Here is a 21,511-nt window from a genome sequence, read left to right on the forward strand (position 1 = left end):
CAGACGATAATATGTATGACTGCCTATGCTAAGCTAGGCTCCCAAGGTGCTGGCTGGAATATTTCATTGAGACTCTACATGTGCCATAGAGAGAGAGAGATATGGGTACATACATGTATGTATGCATGTACATATATACTTTTAGGTCCTTCATACTTTGATGCAGTTTCTTTTGGTTTTATCATTCCAATTTTACACACACACACACACATATACATATATATATATATATAGAGAGAGAGAGAGAGAGAGAGAGAGAGAGAGAGATGGGTACATACATATATGTATGCATGTAGATATATACTTTTGGGTCCTTCATAGTTTGACACTGTTCTTTTGGTTTTATCATTCCAATTACATATGATCAAAGGATTGGTTTATAAGATTTTCGTATGCAAATTCTAACATGGCATTTCTCTGTCACACTTCCAGTTCCTACTTACATGTCTTTATTGATAGCCTGGTTATATTGCCTATCAAAGATTTCCTTCATTTTAATCCATAAACCATTTGTGTTATGTTAATATCAATTTACCAGGTTTTTTGACATTCTCTGATCTTGCAATGTACAGTACAAACCTAGAAGGGTTATGCAATTAGTAGTCATAGTCTGTAAACTAATCTCCCATCACAAACAACTGACAGACAATTAATGAGGGAATCTGTCAATTAAAAGTCTCACTTCAATACCAAACAGGTTAGCTTGCAATGCATATATCTGTTTCACAAAATCATAGCTTTTCTTGTCTAATCCTCCTAAAGTTGGCCTTCAGCTTCATTGACTCTGGATTCAGTTTTCTGAATTCTGTCTGATTGGTAGTTTGAGGAGACTTTGACCTTGAAATCAGCACCTGATTCTGTGAAGGCCTTGGGCAAGTCTGCAAAGGAAGCAAAGGCTTCTGTGATTGCTGACCCAAAGAGAAATTACTTCCAACTGACAGTGGCAAGAAATTAGAGACTTTTGAATGTGCCTGGAATGGAAACAAATGCTCATAATCCGGAGGAGCCCCTGCACGCCTGGCACCTTTATTTTTCTGAAAATTGGCAGTACTGCTAGTTGTTTGATGTTTTAAGGTATGTGAATGAGCATCATTTTCCAACTCAATTCCAAAGCTTGCATCTGTATGTTCAAAAATTGATGAGCTGCTAAAAACACTGCACTGCTTATTGGGGGGCATTTGCACGTTTTCAGAGAGCCGTGCTATCTGATCAGGCAGTGGGCTGCATAGAATAACACATACAAGACAAACATGCTCAGCTGTGTGATGATGTGACTGAAACAGCCAGCAGAAAACGATATTATGACAGACAGAATCTGAAGCTTTGGAAGATTCAACAAACCAGGACTGCAGGCTTTCTTTTGCAAGCACATTCAATTTGGCATGCAATCCACGCTCATGAGTAAGAGGATTATAATTTTCCAAGCCTATCTGCAAAACCCAAAATAAATTTTAATGACTTGTCGTTTCCTATTGTCGGAACCTACACTTCTAAAGCCCATCTGTAATTGTATTGAATGAAAATAAGCATCCATAGGGATAAAAGTGATAGATCCAAACCTTGGATAAACATAAATTGACAGAATCTTTCATTTCCTCTGTAATGTTTGAATTCTTGATTGATGATGGCAAAATCCTCAGCAGTTCTTCGGTTGTTGCTATTCTCTTCAACATTGTAGAAAATATAGCAGCATCAACAAAAAATCAGTAATGGCTGCATAATTCCCTTTTAAATGGTAAGAAAATAAATAATCTGCATTCAGCTAGACATTTAAGTACACCCAATACCAATTAAATATCACTCACTCTCGCCAGAAACGCCCCATTTTCTCCTGGAAGCAGTAGATAGAAGCATGGAAATGATGTCTCCGTCATGAAGTCAATATCAGATGTCGATGTGCAGAGTAGTCCACAATCATGGCAGTGAAGAACATGGCAAAGGGTTGCAAAAACTGCATTAATGGACAAAATATTGAGCTTTGCGGTTTAAAGTAATGTGCAACCCTTCAGCAACAAACAAAGCATTCTTGAAACTTCTTAGAACAGTTAGTGTTTGGAAACCATAGACTTTCAAACAACAAATGTGAATCCTTACCCCCATCATTGATTTCCAGGTTATCCTCATCTCCATCCAAGTCAATCTCAGAGGATGGCAACACATTGTAAGGATGTCCAAATAATAGACCTTAAAATGAGAAATATGCATTGTCAAATGCTAGCCCATCAAGAAAATGATATCAGACAACAAGATGGATGGATATCCTGTGTACAGACATAATATGGTGATCCTAACAAGTACAAGGCTAACCTTCACTTAAGGTGCCCAATGCTATGGACTTCAGTACAGTGAACGTCAAAGAAGGCCTAGGGTTTCTGTGATACTTTGGAGGCTCCACAGGGCTTTTGAAAGATGGCAAGTGAAGAACTGTCTGATACCCAATTTTAATACCATTAGAAGTGAAATCATGTCTGTCAAGCTCTTGTCCAGTGAGTGGACAAAAAGCATTTACAACGCTTGATTCTTCTCTTGCAGTGGAACTTATAACTGCTCCATGGCACCTACATGTCTGAAAGTAGAAATCATCATTTGGAAAGACAATATTATAAACATTTTGAAGCTATGGTATACAAGTGAAATTTAGCTCTAATTTCCTTTCTGCCATTCTGTATTTTACATGGAATATCATACTTTCTTTCATGCATTGTATTTTGATGTAAAGCGCCCTATATCACATCTTAAAAAATAAACAAAAGAAGTGGGTAAGATACCAAAATAAATAACATAATACATCCTCTAAGAAAAACAAGATCAAACCTGGGTTGAAGAATTAAAAGTCAAGGAGACATGATACAACATTGTGGATTAACACAGTGACACTTGATAGTTAAATAAAGTAAATAAAATGCCACAGTTATTCTGTGATCTCTACTCTTTATCTCTTGCTGCCTGTGAGTCACCTGTACATTTTTCCTATTGACTTTATAGGGAGCGTAAGACCTCCAGTCCAATTCGTGAAAGATGTCCCTATCGTCGATCTGATGGCCCAGATCCTCAAAAGTATGATACCTCAGATTTGGAATACCATATCCCAAACCAAAGTTCATTTATACATTGCAGCCATGTGATTCCGCCTTCCATGGAAGTTTGTGTGTGCACAGAGCCATTGGCTGTGATACCGTGTTGGAGCCCTAGAAGGAGCCAACGATCCACGTATAGAGCCCCCGACTCACTGCTTGGCCACCCACTAAGAGTGCTCATCTCTGTTGAAAGGTTGGGTCCCTCTTTAGGCCCTTACAGTAGGTTGACAGGTTAGCATTTGTGCATGTGGTATTAGCCATGTGCCTCTTTGTCATAAGACTGAGAAATTCCCCTTACACAACAGCAATCAGGAGGATGAAACCACGCTTCTAGAATGTGGACTCAACAAGATGATAGCAAAATTAGGTTCCCCATGTTGTGGATTAACTATATCTTGGAACAGCTCAAGAAGCTTAGATACTTTCCGAGATTGAGTTGAAGATGACAAAGGAAATATCTGTAAGTTTGCTTTTTGCATAAAGAAATCATAGTATGGGTTTGTGGTGATACCTTTGTTTTTTTTTCCAGAAAAAACACTTCTATGAACTATAATCAGATACAACAAAATCAGGAGTACTCCTGTGATCAAGAACATGTAGTGACACATCATCAGCTGAAAATGAGCCCATAAAGTGAGCCTTAAGTTCTCTAGAATCTTCCTTTTATGGTCACATGTTATGATTAAATCATCAACAGATAAAATGATCAGCATATTCTTACCTCCCGTTGAGAAAAAAAGAGTTTGGCATCTGATGGCCTACGAGATAATCTGATATGATTGAAGTAGCCATCAATCCTGGTACCAGGCTCTTTGGGCTTGTTGAAGCCCATACAATGCCTGGTGGAGCCTGCAAATCCTTTTCCTTGCAACTGAATACTGAAAGCTCTGTGGCTGCTCCACGTAAACCTCTTGTAGCTCTCTATTTAAAAATGTATACTTTACATCCATCTGAAAAATGTAGACTTTACATTGATCTGAAAATGGACCACTTGTGAAGAGCAGCCAAAGCTATCACTGTATGGACTGTCGTCATACTAACTGTGGGAGCAAAGGTTTTACCATAATTGATTCCCTTAACTTATGTGTAGCCTTCAACTACCAAGCTTGCTTTGTATTTTGTCCAATCTACCATCAAACATATACTTAGCTCAGTATACAAACTTGGTTCAATGATTTTCCCCTTCAAAGACCTTTCAACAAATCCCACGTCTGCTTCTCTAGAATGGTTTCCATAGAATGGTTTCCATCTCTGCTTGCATTGCAGCCCACCATTCTGGGATATATGCCCAAGAAATATTTCCTCACTCCTATGCCCAAGAAATATTGCAAATGCCCCAAATCTTTCATCACTCTCCAAATATTGCCTTGAGCTGCTTGATGAGACTGTCATCATTGCCTGCAATAATAAGATCATCGACACATAATATGACAAGGATGATCCTTTCCTTTTTTTGCAATAAATAAAGATTGGGGTCTGATTGCATGCCAAAGCTTTGGAAGAAGGCATCAATCTTTGTATACCATGACCTGGTTCCTTTAGACCATAGAGTGACCTTTTGAGTTAGCATAACTTGTCCTCTTGTCCCTTTTGCACAAACCCACCTAGATCTAAGCCTCCATTCAAAATGCAGATTTGACATCCATTTGCCATAGGGGCCATGAGAAGTGTTCTGCCATCTAAAGTATTGTCCTGACCATGGTAGCCATGGTGCAATGTTTCAGTGAAATCTAACCCCTTTTGTACCTATCAATGGATCCATATTTAACTTTATTTTCATGAACCCATTCAAATTGAACCAAATTTTCCTAGATGGAAGATCAACTGGATCTGAATTGTGGTTTTTCATAATAGCATCCATTTTGTTTTTCATGGCACTCTCCCAATGCATATGCATGTCAGCCTGTGTAAATTTCTGAGGTTTATCCTCATCTAGAGCATGCAAGATGAGTGCTGCATTTGCACTTTTTGTAGCCTGTTGCTGAAACATGCACCCAGGTTTGGGGTAGCTAAGCCCATCATAGTTACCATGGAATGGGAGCGTTCTATGAACATCGGATGTCGGAATGGAAACATTTCGGGAAGGGGGATAGTAGACCTAGAGCGCCAATGCCATGTCGTATGGCACATCATCATGTGAGGTAGAAATATACTATATTATGGGAAGAATCACTTCTCACAACTCTACCCTTTCCATTTCAGCTTTAAAACTTAGAAAATTGATATACCCTAGCCCCAGAATTAACAGGCCATGTAATACATTTCCACAAGCAAGTGCTTTGGATGATGGATCCTCACCCTCAATTCAAAACAGGCATTTTTTATTATTACAAAACATGATAAAACAAGAGGCATGTACCATCAGCCATGCCCATTATCCACATGATCCATGATACCTCAAAATCAGCCATGAAGATCTGAAGATGGCACAAGACAAAGGCCTCTTAGATCCTAGAATGCGTGGGAAACATTATGAGAATGCCGGATAGCCATTCTCACGCGTTTGGATCTACTATGTACATGGGTAACTATGAAGTTCGACTAGGGTGACAACTAAGACCAATCTTTGAAGCACCTGACTTGCAAAACCATCAAGCAATAGTATGGGAGCTTAGAATGAGCTCACCATCCAGGTATAGATCTAGTAGAAAGGATCACCCCCCAAGCCTAAGATCGCACCAAGCCATGTCCATAGCAACCCCTGTTTCCCATACTATAGGAGTCCACCGATCTAGGTGTTCGGTTAGATTAGGCATATGCCTGCTCTAGGTCCCAATCTCCCAGGGAGCCCACAACCCTTGTCTTGCATCGCATAGGAATCTAGCAATCCGGGTGTTCAGCAAGACTGGGCATATATTTTCTCTAGGTCCTAGTCTCCCAGGAAGGCCACCTATGGGATCCCCACAAATGAGCCCTCAGCTCAAATATAAAGACCTACCGAGGGGTGCCCCTAATTTAAAGACACCCGTACGCTAGGTATAGAGTTCACACTAGACCCCATTAAATGGTCTTGTGCTTGGACTTAACCACAATGCTAGATCATGCTATGACCTTGGGTCATCGTTGTGAGAAGTGCAGTGGTGGAAATAAACGGTGTTGAAGAGAGAGAGAGAGAACCAACCGAACACGCACCAAAAAAGAAAGGAGAGAGAGATGAGAGAAACTGCAAGCGATCGTAGAAAACCTCTGCTATAAAGAACTGCTCAAGGGATGCTCAACCCTGCTCAAGAGACACGACATTGAAATGCAAAACGAGTGACGAGGGGCCTATATATAGCCCCTCACCCTGCACTAGTTGGCTGCCATATGTGGGCTGACTCAACCTGCTAGGGGGCCAAATTGATGAACCTTAGTGCTCCAATGACAATGGGCATGTAACAGCTCACAAGGATCAATCAACTATGTTTGGATTCACGCACTGGCAATCTTTTGACTCATCCAGATGTCCAGCAGCTCATCAGACAATAGCTGTGCAGCAAAACATTAGGAGACCCCCTTTGGATTTGCCAGGTCATAACGTCCAAACAAAATACATACTGGTAACATACTGCCACCTGAGTTAGCGGGAACAACTCCTCATGGCTTGAGATCCTACCTGAAAGCCTACCTCGATTAGAGACTCCATTGCCATTGCACCTGGCTAGCAAGTACCGCTGCCACAAACAAGCATGCAACCTACTAGCAGCGCATCTTGCTGCATGCTACTAGAAGGTTAAATTATACATCGTAGCCGCGGTAACACTATTGAGCTCGTTACTGGTCCCCTCACTTTTCCTTTGAGGACATTGTTGCCAATAATGACCTTTTTGGTCACATCTGTTACATGTACGTGACACAATGTTCCTATAAAAGATTCCTTTTAGAGATTTGAGAGAGGTAGCCCAAGACACGTATACTCATGTGTGAAACCGTCTAGAAGAACCAAGTAATCCTAAAAAGGATCTCACTTTTGTGACAATATGTAATTTTGGCCATTCATTCACGACCTGAACTTTTCAGTCTATGTGAATCCCATCAACGGTAATGATATGACCAGGTTCCCTTTTGAAGAACTCACATTTGAACATCTTAGCATAAAGAAGCTTACGTTGAAGAATAGTGAGAGCTATCTTCAAATGTTCTTTATGTTCAGATAAAGTCCCACCTTACATGAGAATATCATCAAGAAATACGATGACAAACTTTTCTAGATATAGATGAAACATGTCGTCATCATCTGCTGAAAGTAGTCGGCACATTTGTGAGTCAAAAAGGCAAAACCAAGAACTCATAATGCATGTACAAAAGGATCTCACTTTTGTGACAATATGTAATTTTGGTCATTCATTCACTACCTAAACTTTTCCAGCTCCATCTTATGGTCCATACTGTGATTAGATGGAAACATATGAGAATCCAGTTAATAATTCCTGGAGAAATCGAGATTACTCATAATTGATTGAGGACTCACTTTCAGAATTCAAATCTGAAACTACAGCATGACCTAATGATCTATTTGCGGCTCTAGCAATGGGTATTTTACCCCTGGGTTAAATCCATAATCCTCCTAGTTTGTTTAGAATCAATTGGACTACATTTCCAAACCATGAAAAGAGCCAAACAAGAAGAATACTGATGATTATCTAAATATTTCATTTAACATTTGAAACTGAATGTTCAGATTCATTAAAACACGAAAGACAATACATTGTTTACTTCAGCATATTCTCTGAAGAACATAAAATTATAGCTAGGTCTAATGAAGCACACATGAGCCACATAATCAAGTTCACTTAATGTTTATTCAATTCTATAGCATTGCAAAATAAAGATTAAGAGATGAGACATTATACAAAAGTTACTTATCTTCATTGTATAATTGAGGATTACAAAACTTGGCCACTGGGCCATTGATGTTATTGGTCAAGGTGATCTACCGTCCATGAAAAGAAAAACTAACCATATGAAAAACGTAATCCACGATTGGGTTTCCACGATAGAACCACTCCTTGCCAAGCACCACATCAATCTGGTCCATATCCAGCTATTGAACGAAAGAGCCTCCTGGTACTCTTGAATGCACAAGACTGCAGCAAGAATGCAATGGTTGCAGATCTATGAATCCCCATCAGCAAATTCCACCACATATGCGTGGTTACCACTCACCACAAGTACCTTACGCCCCCCAATCGAAAGAAGCATCCACTGAGCTCTAGAGGGTAAGATGACCTCATGACCAACAACCAAAGGGAGAAAATAACTTGAAACGGAGATGCAAGTGCCTCCCCTTGTGCCCAAAGCAGGATCCCAATAAGTCCGTCCTGAAAGCGGCTTACCTGACTTTGCGCAATCTCTAGCATCCAGCTCATACTCTTGAATAAAAGAATGTCAATAGATACACCAGTGTTACCTTGATGAAGTTGATTCTGAATCAGCTACCTACGGTGGCCATGAGGCACACCACCAAGGTCCTATATGTTCCAGCTAACAATCCTCATCGGCGTGAGGGAGTAGTGTGGAACACCTTACCCGACCTAGTGGCGGAAACAAATCCCTCAATGGGGAAAGACCTCCTACTATAATGGCAAGGGAGGGAACCCAATGGGGGACAATCCACAGGTGAGAGAACTAGTCCTCAGGAACCCACTGGTGAGAGAACTCGTCCACCTGAGGATGAGGCAACTCTGTCAAAAGGGATGCCAATCACTGCCTCGTCAAAGGTACAAGGCACGAAGTCCTCACGAAAATCTGAGAGATCAGTCAAGGCCGCGAAAAAATCCTATGGATCAGGTCTGGCAAGGGGGTACATAAGATCCTAGAAGAAGAGGCTGGAGAGGAAAGAAGTGCCCCTTTCCCTCTATACACCAAGAAGGGAGACTCAAACGAGACGTGGGGCTGCTCGGAAGTGCTAGCCCCCTGTAGGGCTGCAGTGGCTGTTCCAATCGAAGCTGCCAATGGATAAGTGTCAAGGTAGCCTCCAAAGTGGTAGTCTCTATAACTGTAGAAGAAGTAGCCCTGGAGGTGGCCTCAACATGAGATGTCTCAATGGAGGTATCCACCAAAAAAGGGATATCCATGGCCTCGAAAGGGGCACCATCCGGAGAAGCGGCCGTTTGATCTGTAGATGGAGGCCGGACAGAGACCGGAACCCAAAGAGGGCCCAAAGGTGCCGTCGGAGGGGCAAGATGAGTGTCACGTGTCGGAAGCGAAGTCTATGCCCTAGGAGCACTTTGTGGGGGACGAGGAGCTCTCCGTGGAGGACGAGGAGGAACTGTATCAGAAGGCCTTTTGGGCCTCTTCTTCTTTTTGGGGCAATCTTTGGCAAAATGTCTGAAGGTCCTATAGATCCTGGTCCGGTCTGCCTGCAATTTCGACTCTCTATCAAAAGAAGGAACCATCCGGGCACTGAAGCATGATGTGATCATCAGAATAAGTTAGGATCTTCCACCACGACCCTAACTCTCAGCACCTCGTTTGACTTGATTTCCTCTGCCGTCGAGGAAGGGAATCCATCCAAGGGGGAGATCTCAGTAACAATGTCGAACACATCTCCAATGAAACCGAGGAGCAATGATAAACCTGAGGATGGAAATCGGATGAAGAGGATAGTGCCACCCATGTCCTCTTCTATTGGGTCAAAACCCAAAGTGAAAGGGCCCAAAAAGATCTTCCTGTAACCCAACTGCAAGGGGTTGGCTTTGAGCAGCTCACAACCTCTAGAGAATCAAAAACAACCTGGAAGAAACCACATCCCAACAAGCGAACCTCTTTAAGATGAGGGGAGAGGTTCACGGGTATAGCCGCAAGCATCCAATCTCTGGCCTGTAACCTGGAGGGGTGAGATCCAAAGATGCATGTGAAAAGTGAGGTAGAGCTCTCAAGCTCTACGTCCTGTTGAAGCTGTTGCAACTTGTCTTCTAGAAATTTGACGATTCTAGCGGCCGGTGGAGGCGGTTGAGGATTGATTGAACCGGGATCCAATTCTTCAATTGATGGTGAGAGAGCCGACTCAAAAACCAATAAAATATGTCCACTAGTCTCCTTGCTGCGTGAGGCTAAAGGAAATTTTCAGAAAGATAATTTCTTTTTTTTTTGGGGGGTGGGGGGGCTGAAACAGCCCGGGGAGGGAGCGGGGGTCGGGCAGGAAGAAGGGGAGGAGGCGAAGAGGGCAGAGCTGGAGAGGGTGGAAGGGGAGGAGGACGTAGAAGCGGGAGGGGAAGGGGAGGCGGGAGTGGTAGGGCGGGGGGATAGAGGAGGCGGGGAGGGAGGTAGAGGCAGGGCAGGGGGGTAGGGGAGGTGGGATGGGCAGGTGGGGGGGTAGGGGGGGCGCGGAGGGAGGTAGGGGCAGGGCGGGGGGGTAGGGGAGGCAGGAGGGGTAGGGGGGGCGGGGGGGTAGGGGAGGCGGATGGGCAGGGCGGGGGGGTAGGGGAGGCGGGAGGGGCTGGGAGGGGGGAGGGAAGGAGAAGGGGCAGGGGAGGGGGCTGAGACGGGAGTGGAGAGGGAGGGGCTGAGAGGGGAGGGGGGCTGAGAGGGGCTGAGAGGGAGGAGGGGGCTGAGGGGGAGGGATGAACACTAAGGGGGGCAGCAGGGAGGAGCTAGGGGGAGGAGCAGCAGTTTTTTTTAAGTGCTGGCAATTACATCTACCATGTTGGACTAGAGGCTATCTTGGGGTAGGAACTCACAGAGCAGAAGGATAATTCAAACTCTCTCCAATCACTTCCTCTGATGGTGCAAACCAACTCAAGATTGAGCAAACTGGAAGTACATAACACAGAATAAGGGTAAAATACTCAATAAATTCCTCCAAGGAAAGACTTGCCAAAGAAAAGTCTACAAACATCCAGCATAAGAGGCTGGGCATAGTAGTACAGCCAAAATAGGCTTAACTGGCTGAGATCTATAAGCTGTAAGGGCTGCCTCCTCAGTCCTCCTGCCTGGGAGGGACAAAACACTCCTAGCCAGGCCAGCCTGGACTGACCAGTGGCGGCGACTCAGCTCTAGGGCTAGGTCGACCACGAGCCAATCAGATCTGCCAACCTGGTCTATACAATCCTGCCTTACTGACACCCCCCGCACAGACCTGCGACTTAGCCAGGGGGTTCTGCAATATACGCCATCTGCAGACCCAAAATAGGATGCCGAATGGCAACATCTGTACTAATGCCTAGGCCACTGTGGATATAGCAGAAGTCTCTATGGGTGTGGCATGTCTTATTTTCTTCTAGTTTACATATTACAGCATGAGGTAGCATGAGACACACTTTCTGGTTGTTCATGGACATTGCTCAGGGCAGAGACAGATCTTATTTTCTGCCCATCAATATATCTTTTGTAATTTTATGGCGCGTTGGATAGAGTTTGTTTTGTACCTCCACATAAAGTATTTTGCTTGGGTTTGGAAGTGGACTCTTCTTCATATTTCTGAGAACTATACATTGGAAGGCAAGAGGTAAAAACCCTCCAGACTGATGGAAAATCTAGAAACGACGATGACTCCAGATAATTTTTCTGAAACCCTACTTCTAAGAATAATTTAAAATCATTTACCCATGAACTACACGCTTAGCTGGAACCTATTTCACTCAATTAGGACTTACACTGAAAACACTTACTCCAACTAAATCTTTCAAATCAACACGCTACTTGAAATACTGTAGATTAACTTCCATGAATTTCTGCATACTGGCGCTACTAGAAAATACCTGGCATGGTTTTATAGTATCTTCTATTTGTATCAGCATGGGAAGGAAAGAGCAGAAGATCTTTTTTCTATCCTTATAAAGTGTCTCTCGAAAAAGGAGAGTGACTTCAAGGGAGCCTTCAACATCAACAACCATATCCTGAATCCAATGCTTTTCAAGGCAAGCAAATTGCCATGGATCTATTTCAATATGCCAAACACAAATTATGTCATTGTATGACCACATAATATATATTTCATTGGTATGCTAATTTATAGTTGAAGATTGATACGAAGGGAGAACATAGAAATATACCAAGACATTGGTTTTATAAATAAGGAATCCAATTAAAAATTTCTCTGAGAAACATCCAAAAACCTCTATTTTATGAGAAATGGAATCCTATCATGATCAGCATCCTTGAATGCACCGTAAATATATGTACAAGAAGACAAAATTTTGGAGCAGCAATAGTTTCAGAAAAATGACAAAGGACTAAGGAATAGGGTTACCCCATGCTACTTGTTGGAAAGTGCAATTTTCAAACTCGCCAATATTGATGGCAAGTTCAGGAAGTCCATGTGATCTATTTTGCAGAGAGCTTTGGTCACCGTCCAGATGTGAGATTTCAATAAATTCAATGGAAATGCAATGTTCCGCTGCTTCCTGCCAGATTGATTGATCAACATTTGGTTCTGTGGGATTTTGCAGGATTGTTCTTTAGGCGTTCATTAAACAGTCAACTACAACAAAATGGAGCAAAACTTACTAGCAATATGTGTCTGAATGACCCAGTGTTCTCCTTGTAGTGCCCACTAATCATAATCACCTTTTTACATCCATGCCTAGGATCCCATGAAAATGTTCCATCTTGAAGTATGGCTTCAAGGCTTGACACTGGGAATCATATTTGATTGGTTCCATGGTATCAGTGTAAAGCAATTCAACATCATGGATATGGGTCTTTTTTCACCAAGGCAAATCAGTCACCTCTTTTGTTGTGCAAAAAGAATAATAAAAAAGACCACCTCATGATAGCTGAACAATCATCCTAATACAGCAACTTCTAAACAAGTTTATTACAAAAACTGTCAAGTCATTGACATGATAAATGAAGAAAGTTGATTGTGTTTTTATGCAGTTTATTTTTCCCATCACAGGTCATGATCCTTGGTAGGAGCCAGCGTTTCTCAAAATCAGAGGAAGCCTTTGAAACTCCTTTGGCCAGCACAATAGATGGCCTCTTGGAGTGACCTCATAGGTTTAATGTGGGAGACCTGGCAAAATGGAGAGGAGGTACCAGGGGTGTCCTTCCTAGCATCGACATGTTAGATTATTGTCTAACACTGGCTAGCTCGGACAGCTTTGAAGGAGGCTGCCCTAGCATCGCATTTGGATCTAGAGAGGCTTGTCCAAATAGCAGATGGAAGAGATAAAGACACCATTATACAAATTTGTGATCCCTCTGAGGGATGGCTCGCCTAGGCAATCTGAAATCTAGTCTGTTGTGTGCTAGGAGCATGCACTCTGCTACTGTTAGGAGCTTCGAGAGCAGATATGTATTTAAGGCAAGAGAAGAAGCCCAATAACGGAAATAATGAAATTGCATTGCCAATTCTAGTTAACTTTTGAGACAAGACCAGTAGGTTCTCCTTGACGAGCAAGGACTCGGCACCACATGCAACTCTGTCGAATTTCTCGTTTCATGATCAGCAGATCCAGCAAAAGAGGACAGGGAGCATGCATTCTTACCTTGAGAGGAAGATCACATATAGTCAGACTCTGGATGAAAGCAAAATTTACAAAATGACATAACCTTAAGCCAGAGCAATGCAATGAATGGAAAGCAATACAATTGGACGATAACATGCATTCAGCAACAGGACATGAAGGAAACGAAAACCTCAGGATAGATACAAAACACGGCCTTTGGTGTGTCCTTCCAATGTAATTTCATGTACATCTATTTAGTGGCAATATGGGTGGATCACCTTTGGGTCTGTGACAATATGCCACGGGTTCTAGGTTTATGTAGTCCAGGTGTTCAGGCACAAAGTTAGACCATAGGAATCCATTAACTAACCAAACATAGGCTGAGCAAGTGCTTGACATGCTGAAAAGATTACTTGCTGGATAACCTATAATGGTACTAGGGCTGCTCAACTATCTATGTAAAGGCTTGTACATTTCATACTTGAAATTTCCGTCTACATATTACATAGTTGGCCAGAGCAAAGGAAGGGAAAAACCGCATTAAGACCCCCCACGTCTGGAAGTTTTTAGTGTCAATACCGTTCTTTCTATCCGTGGAAGCGAGGTGGAAGCCAACCCAACAAGACTCTAACTTGCCGAAGCTAAATGTGTCGACACAGCGAAAGGAAAAACATGCATTGATCTTGAAGACTGCTTCGCATTGAGGCAAAATACTCATGCGTAATTAGCTAGAGCAAGTTTCTTGCCTTGTCCGTGACTGGCTGCTCGTCCTGGCAAATTATCTGCTGAAGACAGGGTTAAGCTATTAACAGCGTGGTGTATTTCTCTGAGACTGATCAATTCCGTTGGTTTATGGATGACGTGCAGCTGCGACATAACAAACATGACGTGAACAAGTTGTGCCATATTGAAGAGATATTTTTGGAAATTTTCACTCTCAAGCGGTCCAGAATATCAATGCTTCTTGAAGCAATTCTGTGAACGATACTTTCAAGTACTGGTGAAGAGGATGATAGAAGTGCAGTAGGTACGTCTTCCTCATTAAGACGAAATCCTCGGCTTTCGTTTGAAGCTATTTCTACCATTACATTTTGTAAAACAAGGAAAGCTCTTCTTTCTTTCTTTTTTAACGCGCAAAGCTTTTGGCGCGGGAGGGGGGAGCCGAAACTTACCTCATAATTCCCTGTGACAGAGTTCCTGTCGATACAACAAATGCCAACGTTGATTGAACGGCCGAAGGACGAGGGAGTACGATTGAATTTTCTGGTCGCACACAAATTCACTACATGCAGCAAAGACTACAAAGAAGAAATGGCAAAAAAAAAAAGGACAACAAGAAGCTTACATAAGTAAAGTAGAATTGTACCTCTAAACAATACATGCAGCAAGCACTAGGGTAACCAAAAGACGTACCCGTTTGATGTCGTTGAGCAATAATGGCTGGAAAGACGGCAGATCGAGGACGAAGCAGAGTAATCCCATGGACGTACACTGCAACTTTCCAAAGGCACAAGCTGGTTTGGATAAAAGTTTTGCTTATCCCTCTCTTTGATGACAGCAATGGAGATCGCTAGAAGCGCAGGCCAGCTGAAATGGAGTGTTCACAAGGTGGCCGCGATCAACTTCTTGGAGAAATGCGTGAATGCATGGAAGACAATTCAAAGATCCCGATGGCAGCCTTGACAATGCAAGCAGCCGATCACGATCTGTACCTGACATCGCGTGGCATTCGAGCACACAAAATCGCTGGCCATCTCCCATTTCTGCGCCAAAGCGTTCATCCATCCATAGAAAACTGCGCGAGAAGTTGCAATATGTTTGAGCGGCTTCCTGCACAGTACACAGATCACAGAGGGAAGAGCGGAATGTAGCGTCCACTGTGTAATACACCTCAGAAAAGCGGGCGACGATTCAATGATCACTGAGCGGAAATTTGCAGCAGCAATATCGCAAATCCTGCATAATGCTGGTCGGAGAAGATCAAGATGATGCCACTGGAAATTTGCAGCAATGCAAATCCTGCAGCAGCTGCAAATTTGCTGGCCGGAGAAAGAAGAAGATGATGCCACTGGTTTTTTTTTGCACCTCAAAGAAGAGACAAGGGAAACCATTAGCAGGCATCTATCCCTACTACCATTAGCTCCTCTTTACTACCATTATATCTATCCCTACTACCATTAGCTCCTCTTAGGACTCTTTCTTTCTACCACTTAGTTTTTGCCCAAGAAGGCTTGACATTACAGCCCAAAAAGCCGTACCATCCATACTTTTGTCAACATTAGCGTCGATTTTAACGCCAATATTAGCATTATCTATTGTAGTTAGCGTCAATATTTCAGCTGAAAAAGGATCTAGAAAAAACACAGAGCATCGATAGTCATCCTTGCTAAACCTTTCAAAATTCAAATCAAATTGCAAAGCGTCCAAAACAGCATCGATAGTCATCCTTGCTAAACCTTTCAAAATTCAAATCAAATTGCAATGTTTTCACATTCTATAAGCGTGTTTGTATTGTGGAACGTGTCTATAGGCGTGCCTAAAACATAGTGTAGATGCGCTTACAGGCGCGCGGACTGCAGACTGGTTTTTAAACCTACTTTTAGCTCATTTCCTACTTTTAGTGCCGCGCTTACTTTCCTTTCAATACACAGGTCTCCAGACACCCACACTCATCTCCAGGCATACACACTCATCCCCAAGCATACAAGAGAAGAGGGTGAACAAGGAAGCCACCAAAGAAGAAGGAGAGGAAGCTTTGAAGAAAGACAAGAAGCTTCCATACCTCTATCCAAGGTAAGTCTCTTGATGGTTCGTCTTCTCTGGAAGTTGTTCTCTTTGGATTCGTGCTTTATCGTATGCAAGGAAACGATGTTTTTGGTACTGTTGTTCTTTTTGGGGTTGGGCGCATGTCCTTTTCACCTTTTTGTCGAAAAGCGCCTGTCGGAGTGCATCTATAAACGCGTCAAACTTTATGGAAAATACGGTAGCCGCGTTTATAGACGCGTTGTTTGCCACGTCTATAGACGTGCTCTGACAGACGCTCCGTTTGTTTCCCCTTCCCCTTCCCCTTCCCCTTTCCCCTTCCCCTTCCCCTTCCCTTTTCCCTTCCCCCTCTCCTTTCCCCTTGCCCTTCCCCCTTCTCCTTCTCTTCTCCCTCCTCCTTCCATTCTCCTATCCTCCCTTCTCTTTCCTTTCTCCTTTCCCTTGCATGCATGTTCAAGTCAAATTTTCAATGCCATGAGCATTCGTGAGGAAATAAGGGATTGCATGAATGATGAAAATAAGTGATTGCATGAGGGAAATTGGACTGCAGTATGAGGGCGAGATAAAGAAAGAGGGCATCATTGAGGGGATTGGGATACCTAGAGCGTGCAACATTGATGGTCTCATCTGCCAACCTTTTTGGATGCTCTTTGTATGGAATAAAGCAATCTCTGTAGTTGTTAGCAACTACAAAGCGCATGGAGGCCATGATGTCCTTCCCTCATGCATCCATCAAGATGCCTCCGCTTTGAGTGATGTCATAGGAGATCGTACCATCACCCTCTGGCACGTCTGCATCATCTGAATCCTCCCCGCCCCCACCATTACCCCCCCCAAAGCACTGTGCCATGCACTCCCCAAAGCTCTCCCTACTACTACGTCTGCTGCCCTGTCGTGAGACGAGCTAGTACATTGGGCACTTGTCTCTGGAGAAGGAACTCCCGACCGCACGAGAGTATGCTGGAGGCTCTGCGAGGCAAAAGGGCCTCTTGACCATAGGGGAGAAAGGACTCCAGACCGCCATAGGGGAGAAGGGAGTGCTGATGATTGGGGAGAAGGGACTCTAGACCATAGGGGAGAAGGGACTCTTGATGATCGAGGAGAAGGTTGGTGACTCTATCGCCTGCTGGGCTGTCTCGACTCCACATGAGTAATTTCAGCTGGTGTGGGTATGGGGTGGTTTGAAGTCTGTACTGCCGACTCCTGGGGGGCGTTTGGAGTACTCGTCATGAATGTGTATAAATCTTGAGGAGTCGGAGGGTGCCCCAAAATGTTATATAACTCCCGTAATATGGCATCCCGAAGATCAGGCAAGGCTCCTGAAGAGCTTCTTGGCCACATGATGAACTGCAGAAAAGAAGAGAAGAAGATTTTCATCATGCATGCCCTCTTTCCATCATGCATGCAATCCCGTGATTTCCATCATGCATGCCCTCTTTCTTTATCCCGCCCTCATGCTACTTTCTTACCTAGAATAGTCTCGCTCGATGTTTTGTGGACTGGCCCTAAAAAAGAGGTGAGTCTTATTTCTTTCACCAAATCTCACTTTTTGTTCTTAACCTCTAAAAATCAAGCATGAAAACTAGCACATAGCCTTAGGAATACAAGGAGAAACATGCTTCAACACTTACAAAATGAAATCTCACAAAAAATGAACCTACATTGCTTAAAGAGACTCACCTTCTTGAAAAACTTCTTTTCACACAAGCAAAGAGGGAGAAGGGTGGAGAGGGAGCACAAGTGTTAGGAGAGGGGCTGGGTAGGGGTGAGGATTGGAGAATAGAGAGGAGGAAAGCGAGGTTGTCGAATATAAGGTGGGAGGAGAGATTTTTGCTTTTCTTGCAATAATCTCATTTTTTGTCCTTAACCTCTAAAAATCAAGCATGAAAACTAGCACATAGCCTTAGTAATACAAGGAGAAACATGCTTCAACACTCACAAAACAAAATCTCACAAAAAATGAACCTACATTGCTTAAAGAGACTCACCTAATTGAAAAACTTCTTTTCACATAAGCAAAGAGGGAGAAGGGTAGAGAGGGAGCACAAGTGTTAGGAGAGGGGCTGGGTAGGGGTGAGGAGTGAAGAATAGAGAGGAGGAAAGCGAGGTCGTCGAATATAAGGTGGGAGGAGAGATTTTCGCTTTTCTCGCAATAGAGATGTCAAAGATAGCGTCGCGCGGGGTTTCGAGTTTAAGCCCCTAGCATCGCTATATAGCGACGCTGGTCAGTCGCTATATAGCGACGAAATAATGCAAAGTGTCGCTATATAGCGATGAAACAGGACAAAGCATCGCTATATAGCGATGGAATAGGGCGAAGCGTCGCTATATAGCAATGGTTCAAGGCACTTATTGTTAAAAGAGAGAAAACAAGCTCATGGGTGGGAGTAGATTTCCTTGCAGCTCATGTTGTGACTTTGAAAGTGTGCAGATGGAAGGGATGGGGGGAAGCTCGTCAGATGATGTGCCAATGCCCGGGAGCACAGAGTGGCTTACGGAGAGGTTGTATTGTCATTGCACTCATTGCAAGCGAGAAGTACGACATCAATGTCGTATTATCATGTGCCACTTGTGGATGTATGGGGAGGACCCCGAACCAGTACCCACCGTTGGTATTGCACATGGTGATGGATCATTGGTAAGTCAATGCTATTTGAGTGGACGGTTAATATTGGATACCATTATGACACAAAACCTTGAGACAAGATCTTATCAGTCCATTGATGACACATTGAGGATTCCCGCAAATTGTGCAGCTTAGAAGTAGATAGACATGCATGTAAGTTTCTTACCTCTTGATGTAATTAAGTAATTATTTGTGGCAATATACACTATAAAATAGATGCATCTTCATTGTTTTAATGATGCTCTTTTATAGTACAAAAAGTACAGTGCATTATGGTCATATGGATGACATTTTTGCGTGGAATGCATCGATTTAAAGAGAGTCATGTATGATTGTGGAGTCATGGCTAACTTCACACAAGATAGCTGAGCAAGTGCTTCGGATACCAATCTTCTCTCCTCACAGTTGGATTATTGTGGAACCATATGCGAAATCTATGAAATTGATTTTAGACGATTTAGTATTTTCATTCTTGATGTAAAATGGTTTAGAACTATTTACAACAGTCCCTATGCCACAGTGAGAAAAGATAGTAGCGGTTTCTTTGCAATAGACTCCACCAAACTTTGGACTGATGAAAGTGATACTTTTGTTCTTCCCGAGCACTGTGAGTAGATGCATACTAATGATTTAATTAATCGAAGCTTTTGTTTTTTAAAGATCCATTGATACATGTACTTAAGCATAATTTCATATATATAATTGATGGCATTTGGCACCCATCTTCAATATAGGTGGTTTTTCATCCGGATCGTTCTGATCCAAGATGGTGGTATGTGATCCAAGTTGCACCACGAAGTAAGCAAATTTTTGAAGAGATGTGGATATGGAGATGCCACTACCAATGCTGGATCCAATTGATCCAGATGGATCTAGCGAAGAAGATGAAGATCACAATATGAGCCAAGAGGAAGATGCGCATAAGGACATTAGACGGAGGAAGATGGAGATCACGATATTGAGGAAGAACATGACGATCATTAAGAATCACCACACTTTATTGAAGAAGATAATCAAGTACTCTTAGGTGAATGTACGATGCTAGAGTACGATGATGATATAGGAGATCAACTCGGTATAGAGTTAGAGATAGACTTGTTTGGCATGTTAGACTTGTGAAGCCGTTGATGTAAATGCTCTTCATTCAAACTTGGACATGAATATATGAGCTTCAAAGGCTTGATGTACATGCTCTTGTACTTTTATTCTCTCAAAGGATCAAACATGTATGAAAATGGAAAAAAAATTATCATTGGGAAAAACTGTCTTTTAAGGTCAGTATGGGAAAAAAAACTCTCTGTAAAACATCGCTATAGGAAACTGTCTTAGTGTCGCTATATAACGACCATTACCAATCTGATAAGGGTCGCTATATAGCGACCCTTAACGAAGCCCGCTTCCAATACCGATGATTAGCACCTCGCGCACACTAAATGTCGATACTTAAGCATCGCAATGGGATCTGTGTGTAGTAGTGTTTATTTGGCTTTCACGATGGACACATATGGATTACTTATTGAGTACTCATTCGGACATGGTCATATTGCGTACTCATTTGGACATGGTATGGTTCAGCGTCTTTCAGATGAACACATATGGATTACTTCTTGAGTACTCATTTGGACATGGCACATATGGATTATTTATTAAGTACTCATTTGGACGTGGCACATATGGATTACTATTGAGTACTTGTTTGGAGGTGACACCATTCCCGGATGCCCAGTTTCTTGGTTACTTCTAGATGTTCTTTGTAATCTCGGATGCTCGTCTTTTCGGTTGTTCGGTACTTCCGGATGCAAAGAGGTTTTTATTTCATTCCTGTTATGATTATGTAAGCTCTGTCTAATCCTCCACACCACCTTGCCTCTTGTCATACGTGTATGGCTTATGCTCGTTGAATTTTTGGTTGTTCGGTACTTTTGGATGAGGAGGTTGTTATTTCATTCTCGCCTATGATTATGTAAGCTGTCTAATCCACACTAGCTTGCCTCTTGTCATACGTGCATGGCTTATGCTCGTTGTATTTCCAGTTGTTCAGTACTTTTGGTTGCCCAATTGTTCGGCACTTCTGAGATGCCCAATTGTTCGTATTTCTGGTTGTTCGGTACTTCGGGCTGCCCAGTTGTTCGGTACTTCTGGGATGCCCAATTGTTTGGTACTTTTGGATGTCCGGATGCTTGTTGTGTTTTTTGATTATTGGTTCTTGATTTGCAGGATCATTATGGGCCTTCCTATTGTGTTGCTATGGCTTTCTTACACTACGCAAGTGACATTTCAGCCCTGGCTTTGTGGGACATCTCAAATCCGATACTTTTGGATGCTTTTTGAATGCTCGTCGTGTTTTTGGATTATTGGTTCTTGATTTGCAATATTTTTATGGGCCTTCCTATTGTGTTGCTATGGCTTTCTTACAGTATACAAGAGACATTTTAGCCCTGGCTTTGTGGACATCTCAAATCGCCCCTCCATACTCATCTTTGGAGTGATTGAAGCAATTTCCTCATACATTCATCCTTGGTACAATAGAAAAGGACACTTGAATATTTGCTGTGTTCATATACACTACATGAAATCGGTCGTTTTAGGTGGATGAATTGTGCAAAACTTGAAGCCATGATTATAAAGGTTTGAAGAGGTTTGACTAAATTGAACTTGGAGGCAACAAGCTC

At 42.7% G+C, this 21,511-nt stretch overlaps 1 protein-coding gene across 2 annotated transcripts; it reads right to left on the reverse strand.

Moving 5' to 3' along the window:
• Positions 1-683: 683 nt before the first annotated feature.
• LOC147903598 (uncharacterized) lies at positions 684-15,591 on the reverse strand. 2 transcript variants are annotated; one of them, XM_087372863.1, is made up of 13 exons: positions 15,163-15,591; positions 14,864-15,037; positions 14,623-14,748; positions 14,197-14,317; positions 12,507-12,634; positions 12,250-12,403; positions 11,759-11,937; positions 2,308-2,566; positions 2,095-2,184; positions 1,806-1,951; positions 1,560-1,664; positions 1,342-1,430; positions 684-1,221 (listed from the first exon to the last, which is right to left on the reverse strand). In XM_087372863.1, the coding sequence occupies exons 2-13, from the start codon at positions 14,930-14,932 to the stop codon at positions 732-734; spliced, it is 1,956 nt and encodes a 651-aa protein (XP_087228989.1). In that variant the 5' UTR covers positions 14,933-15,037; positions 15,163-15,591; the 3' UTR covers positions 684-731. The 2 variants fall into 2 exon arrangements, with proteins under 2 accessions (XP_087228989.1, XP_087228988.1); XM_087372862.1 differs by lacking the exons at positions 12,507-12,634; positions 14,197-14,317.
• Positions 15,592-21,511: the final 5,920 nt, after the last annotated feature.

Source organism: Dipteris shenzhenensis, chromosome 3, assembly GCF_047967505.1.
Source record: "Dipteris shenzhenensis isolate YYH24624 ecotype China chromosome 3, Dip_SZ_1.0, whole genome shotgun sequence".
NCBI classification, from domain to species: domain Eukaryota; kingdom Viridiplantae; phylum Streptophyta; class Polypodiopsida; order Gleicheniales; family Dipteridaceae; genus Dipteris; species Dipteris shenzhenensis.